Source organism: Orycteropus afer, unplaced genomic scaffold (genome assembly GCF_000298275.1).
Source record: "Orycteropus afer afer isolate SDZICR_OR568_19922 unplaced genomic scaffold, OryAfe1.0 scaffold00199, whole genome shotgun sequence".
In the NCBI taxonomy this organism is placed as follows: Eukaryota; Metazoa; Chordata; class Mammalia; order Tubulidentata; family Orycteropodidae; genus Orycteropus; species Orycteropus afer.
This window is the reverse complement of record NW_006921786.1, coordinates 3,687,550-3,695,686: the sequence shown is the minus strand read 5'-3', so window position 1 is coordinate 3,695,686 and position 8,137 is coordinate 3,687,550. Positions and strand designations below refer to the sequence as shown.

The window sequence follows — 8,137 nt, the reverse complement described above, 5'->3', positions numbered from 1 at the left end:
ATGGATGAAGATCAACCAGTTCCTTTTGGTACAGTGATTCTGTGTATTCCTGCCATCTTCTCTTGATGTTTCCTGCATCATTCAATATTTTGCCAGTAGTATAGATTCACACTTTGTATATTCCATGTTCTGATTATTAATGGATGTTTGCAGCTGTTTGTTCTCATTTTGAGTCATTCCACACCAGCAAATGGAAGTCCCCAAAGCTTTACTCCATCCACATCATTAAGATCAACACTACTCTGAGGAGGCAGCTCTTTCCCAGTCATATTTTCAGTGGCTTCTGACCTGACAGTCTTATCTTCTGGCCCTGTATCAGACAATGTTTTAGAGCTATTCATAAAGTCTTACAGTAACAATATCAGTGTTTCACTGCTATTCATAAGGTTTTCACTGGCCAATTCTTTGAGAAGTGAATGGTCCCTTCCTTCTTCCAAGTCAGTCTTAGTCTAGAAGCTGTGCTGAAACCTATCCATCATGGGTGAGTCTCCTGGTATTTGAAATACCAGTGGCATAGCCTCAAGCCTAACAGGAACATGCAAGCCACCACAAGATGATAAACTGACTGATGAGTGGTATGTAGATGCAAAAATTCCACTAATAGAATGTGTTGTTATGTACCGTCAAGTCGCACCTGACTCATAGTGACCCCTCCTTGAGTTTCCGAGGCAGTATCACTATGGAAGTAGATTGCCCCATCTTCCTTCCGAGGAGTGGCTGGTGGGTTTGAACCACCAGCCTTCTGGTTAGCAGTCAAGTGCCTTAGCCACTATGCTACCAGAGCTCCCAATAGATAGAATGATAGAATGTAGATGCCAAAATTGTTAACAAATTCTAGCCAATATAATCCAACTGTGTGTGTGTGTGTGTGTGTGTGTGTGTATAAATACATTATGACCAAGTGGGATTCATATCAGGCATGCAAGGATGGTTCAATATTAGAAAAATAATCAATGTAATCCACCACATAAATGAAACAAAAGAAAAGAATCACAAGATCATTTCAATCAATGCAGAAAAGGGATTTGATAAAGTTCAGCACTGTGGTAGTTCAGTTGTGTGTCATCTTGGCAGGGCTTGGTTGAGTGGCTGGGCAGCTGGTAGTAGTTATTCCCCATGATGAGAATGGCAATCAATTCCATGGTGCGATCTACCACAAGCTGCCTTTGGGATGTAGTCTGCTTCCTGTATATAAGGAGAAGCCTTGTGAATGGTCTCTAGCTTATTGCACGCTTGGACCCTGCATGTAGCTGCATTGTTGCTCAGCAGCCTGCTATACTCTGCTGACCTTGGGACTTACAGTGGACTTAAGTTAATGGCCTGCTGTGTGGTTTAGTAACATCAGGACTGTGCCTTTTTACTTGTCAACTTTGAGGCTTCTCATCCTCAGCAGCCAGCAGCTGTCTGAGTGAAGAAATGCCTTTAGCTTCAGTGGGCCAGGAGCAGGAGGCAGAGCTGGACCCCAAGGTTGAAAGGCTTTCCCCCAGCCCTAGAGCCTGGCACTTTGAACTTGGACTTAAAGCCTCCAAATTGTAAGAAAAACTCCTGTTTGGTAAGGCCATCCCATTTGTGGTATATTCCCATCAGAGTGGCACTAGGTAACCAGAACAAGCACTCATTCTTAATTGAAACTCTCAGCAAAAATTGGAATATAAGGAAAAATCCTAACATAATAAAAGACATTTATACAAAACCAATAGACAACATCATTTTCAATTGAGAGAGACTGAAAGTATTGCTTTTGACAATGGAAAGCAGACATGGATGCCTTTTGTCACCACTCTTATTCAAAATTGTACAGGAAGTCTTAGCTAGAAGCAATAAGGCAAGAAAAGGAAATAAAATAAAGGGCATTCAAATTGGTAAGGTAGAAGTAAAATTATTCCTATTTTAAGATTATATAATCTAATACATAGAAAATCCCAAAGATTCTACAACAAAGTTACTGGAACTAATAGAAGGATTCAACAAAGTATCAGGACATAAGAGCAACATATAAAAATCAGTTGACTTTTTCTACACCAACAAGGAGAACGTTGGAAGGGAAATTAGGAAATCAGTACCATTCATAATAGCTCCTAAAAAATAAAAGAATTAGGAATAAATATAAGCAGAGAAATAAAAGACCTATATAAGGATACTGCCTCGGAAACCCAAGGAGGGGTTGCTATGAGTCGGGGCCGACTCAATGGCACATAACAACAACAACAACAAGGAAAACTACAATACACTTCTACAGGAAAGCAAAAGAGATTTACATAATTGGAAAAATATATCATAAGCATGGATCAGAAGACTTAACATTGTGAAAATGTCAATACTACATAAAATGATCTAGAGATATAATGCAATCCCAATCCCAATCCCACCAGCATTCTTTATGAGATGGAAAAACTAATCACCAACTTCATATGGAAAGGAAAGAAGCCTGGGATAAGTAAAGCATTTTTGAAGAAAAAGAACAAAGTAGGAGGCCTCATACTACCTGATCTCAGAACCTACTAAACAGGTATGTAGTCAAAACAGCCTGGTAGTGGTACAACAACAGACACATAAAACAGTGGAACAGAATTGAGAATCTAGACATAAACGCATCCACCTATGGACAGCTGATCTTCGACAAAAGGCCACAGTCCATAAGATGGGGAAAAGACAAGACAGTCTCTTTAACAAATGATGCTGGCAAAACTATATGTCTATCTGTAAAAAAATATACCTCACACTATACATAAAACTAATTAAAAATGAATCAAAGACCAAATAAATATAAAACCTGAAACTATATATATTATGGAAAAGAAAATAGGGACAATGCTAGGGAGCCTAATATATGGCATAAATAAAATAATAAACATAACTAGAAATCCACAAACAGCAGATGATGAACTACATAAATGCACAAATAACAGAATACGAATCTCCTAAAAATTAAATACTTATGATCATCAAAAGACTTCTTCAAAAGATTAAAAAGAGAATCTACAGACTGGGAAAAGTTTTTTTTTTACAACTTATCTAGGAGCTCTGGTGGCACAGTGCCTAATGCATTTGATGGCTAACCAGAAGGCTGGTGGTTCAAATTCACCAGCCACTCCTTGGAAGGAAGGTTGGGTGATCTACTTCTGTAGAGATACTGCCTTGGAAACCCTAGGAGGGGTTGCTATATCTGGCAAGGGTCTAATTTCTAAAATTTATAGAAAACTTCAAGATATTAAGAACAAAAAGACAAACAATCTATTTGAAAAATGGGCAAAAGGTATGAACAAACACTTCACCAAAGAAGACATTTAAGTGGCTAAGAAACACATGAAGAAATGTTCACAAACAGTAGCCTTAAAAAGATACTAATCAAAATTACCATGAGGTACTATCTCATCCCCACAATAATGGCACTAATAAAAAAAAAAAATCGTAAAAATAACAAATGTTGGTGAGGTTGTGAGGATATTGGAACTCTTATACATTACTGGTGGGAATGTAAAATGGTAAAACCATTACAGAAAATGGTATGGTACTTCCTTAAAAAGCTAGAAATAGAAATGCCATATGATCCAGCAATTCCACTCCTAGGTATATACCCTAAAGAAATAACAGCTATGACATGAATAGACATATATACACTCATGTTACAGCATTACTCACAAAAGACAAAGATGGAAACAACCTAAACGCCCAACAGTAGATGAATGGATAAGCTGTGGTACATACACACAGTGGAGTGCTTTTCAACAATAAAGAAAAAGGTTGAATCTGCAAAACATCTCACAACATGGATGAATTTGGAAAGCATTATGCTGAACGAAATAAGTCAACCACAAAAGGACAAATATAGTAGAGACCACTATTATATTAAAACAAAACAAAACAATACAAAACAAGAAAATGTTCATATATGGAAAAAAAATCTTGGTTGCTAGGTATGGGAAGGGGAGAGGGAAAATTACTAACTAGACAGAAGACACATAATAATAAAGGAAAAGGCAGTACAGAATATAGGGGAAGTCAGTACAACATGAACAAGGCAAAGGAAGACACAGAAGAATGCAGGAATAAAGAAAAACTACAGTAATTACTATAACATAGACAATCCTGCAACAATAATACTAAAAAACAGTAATTTACAAATGGGTACATAGGTAGATAGATATGCTAAGGAGGTGTAATGGAGCACACTCACCTGCAGACATAGGTTTTACTGTGGATATGTCTACATAAATAATTATAGGGGCTGCACGTATATTGGGAGCTCTGGTGATGTAGTGAGTAAGGCATTTGACTACTAACCAGAAGGCTGGTGGTTCAAACCCACCAGCCACTCCTCAGAAGGAAGAGTGGGCAATCTACTTCTGTAGAGCTAGTGCCTCGGAAACCCCACCCCACGGAGTGGTCACTGTGAGTCGGATTTGACCCTATGGCATTGAGTTTGAGAGCATGTATATTCATATAGGCAATAGAGCACACAAGGGGGACAGTCATGGAAACTTGTTAGACATAACCAAATCCCTCATGGGATGAAGTTCCTGTGCTCAAAGGTGAAGGACCAAAGACCTGGGGGACATTTGCATCAATTGGAACAACACAGTTCTTAAAGACAATGTTCTGCATCCTACTTTGGTAAGTGGTGTTTGGGGTCTTAAAACATGCAAGCGGCCATCTAAGATACAACTATTGATCTCTTCCCATCTGGAGCAAAGGAGAGTGAAGAACACCAGACTCAAATGAACAATTAGGCTGAAGGACTAATTGACCATGTGAACCACAGCCTACGTGACCCTGAGACCAGAAGGATGAGATAGAGCCTTGCTACCACTACTGACCACTGTGACTATGATGACAACAGAGGGTCCAGAGTAGGGGTAAAATGTAGAACAAAAACAAATCAAATTCATAAAAAAGACAAGACTTACTGGTCTGAGAGAGACATGAGGAACCCCCGAGTCTATGGCTCTAAGATACTCTTTTGACTTGGAAAGGAAGCCATTTCTAGAGACCACTTTCCAGCCATATAATAGATGGGCAAGTTTTAAGCAAGTGTGACATGATCAGATTTGAGATTAAGATGATCTGGCTGCAGAGTGACAAATGGTTTCAGGGGAAGAAGAGTAGGGATGAGATAGTAGGCTATTATGATAGTCCAGAGGAGAGATTATGGTGACTTAGACTAGGGTAGCAACAATGAAACTAGAGGCAGACCAAGTAGAAGTATATTTATAAGGTAGAATCAATAGGACTCTGGGTGTGGGGGATGAGGGAAGTATCAAAAGTGATTGTGTTTTTAACATGAGCAACTTGGTGGATGATAGTAGCTTTTACTAGAAATAACAGATAGAAGAAATGTTCCAGAGCTAGAGAAAGATCAAATCTCACTTGAAATGCTGAGAATATGAGTGAAAAGAATCCACACCTAGCCATGAAATTTCAGAACACAGGTAAAGAAAGCATGTCTGAGGAGGAAGATTATGAATATAGTTTGGTACATGTTGAATTTGAGGAGCTTGTGAGACAAATAAAAAGAAGATATTGGTGACACAATTGGACATATAAGTCTGGAGCTCAGGCAAGAGGCCTGAACCAGAGTTATAAATGTGGGATTCCTATGCACATGTTTTATCTTCTTCAGGAATGCCTATTCTTTGGGGATAGAGTGTGTGTTTCACCATAGTATCCTCAGTTCCTGGCACTGTGTTTATCATGTGATGGGCTCTTTCTCTCTCTTCCTCTTCCTCTTTTTTGTTTTTCTCTCTCTTTCTCTTTGTATATATGTAGTGAGCAAATAAATGATCAGTTGAAACTATAAAACTAGCAAAAATGCAACCTTTTGCAAAGTTAAATAAAGAACTGACAGCTTTTTATAGAGCAAGGTCTTTATAGGTGAGAATCCAGACCATGTAATACAACTTCATTGGGAATATATTATTAATTAGATAATGAAAGGAATATACAGTATATGCCCTGTGTTTTGTTGCAGGCAAAAAGAGGCTAAATTGGCCATAAAGAATGGATATCATTTGAAATACTGAATATTCAAATTTGTATCTTGGTCACAGATTTAATGAATGATTTTGTATTCTCCTAAAAATCTAAGTAAAATCTATATATTATTTTCAAAAATCAAGAATTTAAAATGAAAAGTATGAAATGGTATCTCATTATTTTGATTTGCATTTCCTAAGTAATGCTGGGCATATTTCCATGAGCGTATTGGCCATTTGTACATCTTTGGAGAAGTGTCTATTAGATCTTTAGCCTATTTTTTAATTGTATTATTTGCAGATATGATCAAGTTAAGGATCTTGAGATGGGGAGATTACCTTGGATTATCCAGGTAGGCCCAATGAAATCATGAGGACCCTTACAATGAAAAGAGAGAGTTAGGAGGGCCAGAGAAGGAGATGTGATGATGGAAACAGAGGTGTGGGGGTGGGGGTAGGGGAGGGGGGAGGGGAGAGAGACTGCCTTGAAGATGTTATACTGCTTGCTTGGAAGACGGAGGAAGAGAACCATAAACCAAGACTAGAAAGGCAAGGAAATGGATACTTCCCTAGGGCTTCCAGAAAGAATGCAGCCTGATGACATCTTGAGTTTTGTCCAGCAAAACCCATTGATGATATCTGACCTCTAGAAGGGTAAAATAATAAATGTATTATTTTTGAAACTACTAAATTTGTGGTGATTTGTTACAGTAGCAACAGGAAACTAATACAATAAAGTAGGCTGGCAAAATAGGTAGGGATTTGAGGATGAAGTTTCCTGTAAGCCATGTTAAGGAGTTTGGACTTTATTCTGAGGACAACAGGAGCCTCTGAAAGGATTTAAGGTTGTTGTGGAAAGGATCAAAAAGACTGTCTTGGCTAAGATAAGGAGAATGGACGTGAGGGCACAGGGCTTCCTAATGAACTTGCTGCTGTGGATTCTGCCTTGTATAGCCCAGATTGGTCCCTTCTCTGGTAGATGACCCTCTGGTGTTGGTTCAGCAATCTTCTGTATGGTTAGCAAATGTTCAACATTGTATAATGAGCCTTCAATTAGGAAAAGATAATGTGACAGAGTCAAAGAGTAAAAGGGCATGGGGGTGGCACAGCTTTGACTCCATTTCTCACCTTGATTTTCTACATCCTTCAGTGGGTCCACCCCTGGAGACAGGATAAAAAACATGGGAGTGGCTGGTCCTGATTCTTCCAATGAAGTTGCAAAATCAAGTTCTCTTCCCACCACGTATTTGCTTCCTAACTTCTCCTCAACAAAATCTCTGCCAGAAAAAGAAGTACATATGTGAATATGTATATATATATATATAGTGTGTGTGTGTGTGTGTGTGTGTATAGATATAGATATAGATATAGATAGATAGATAGAGAGAGAGAGAGAGAGAGAGAGAGAGAGGGATAGTAGTAAAAAAAAAAAAACACCTTAGAAAAATGGAAGATTATAAGTATAGATAGGAACTCTGGTGGGCTAGTGTCTAAGGCATTTGACTGCTAACCAGAAGGCTAGTGGTTCAAACCCACCAGCCACTCCTCAGAAAGAAGATTGGGCAATCTACTTCTGTAGAGATACCGCCTCTGAAACCCAAGGAAGGGTCGCTATGAGTCAAGTCAAATCGACTTGACAGCAGTGAGTGAGTATGAGGTGATAAGTATAGATTATACCTGAACATGAAGGAAATGAAGATCTTCACAACTGGAATGATAAACAACATCATGATAAATGGAAAAGAAATATAAGTTGTCAAGGATTTCATTCTACTTGGATTAACAATCAACATCAATGGAAGCAACGGTCAAGAAACCAAACATATAGTATAACATTGGGCAAATACTCTGCAAATACTTTTTTTAGAGTTTTAAAAAGCAAAAATGTCATTTTGATGACTAAATTACATTTGACCCAAAATAACACTATTTTATTGAGGCATAACCTATATGTCATAAAATTTATCCATTCTAAATATGTAATTCATTGAGTTTTAGTAAATTTACCAAGTTGTACAACCATCACCATAATCTAGTTTTAGAGTATTTTCATCACTCCAATAAAATCCTTCATGCCTATTTAGTTAATTCCTGTTCCTATCTTAACCCCTAGGCAACAACTAATATAATCTCTCTTTATATTTGCATGGTCTCTACCTTCTAAC

At 38.0% G+C, this 8,137-nt stretch overlaps 1 protein-coding gene across 1 annotated transcript in view; it reads right to left on the bottom strand.

Moving 5' to 3' along the window:
• DNAH9 (dynein axonemal heavy chain 9) overlaps window positions 1–8,137 on the bottom strand; it is a 722,341-nt gene that overhangs the window by 110,583 nt on the left and 603,621 nt on the right. The window contains exon 61 of the mRNA XM_007948048.2: window positions 7,101–7,249. Coding sequence (XP_007946239.1) covers window positions 7,101–7,249 — 149 coding nt within the window. The remainder of the gene's footprint in view (window positions 1–7,100; window positions 7,250–8,137) is intronic.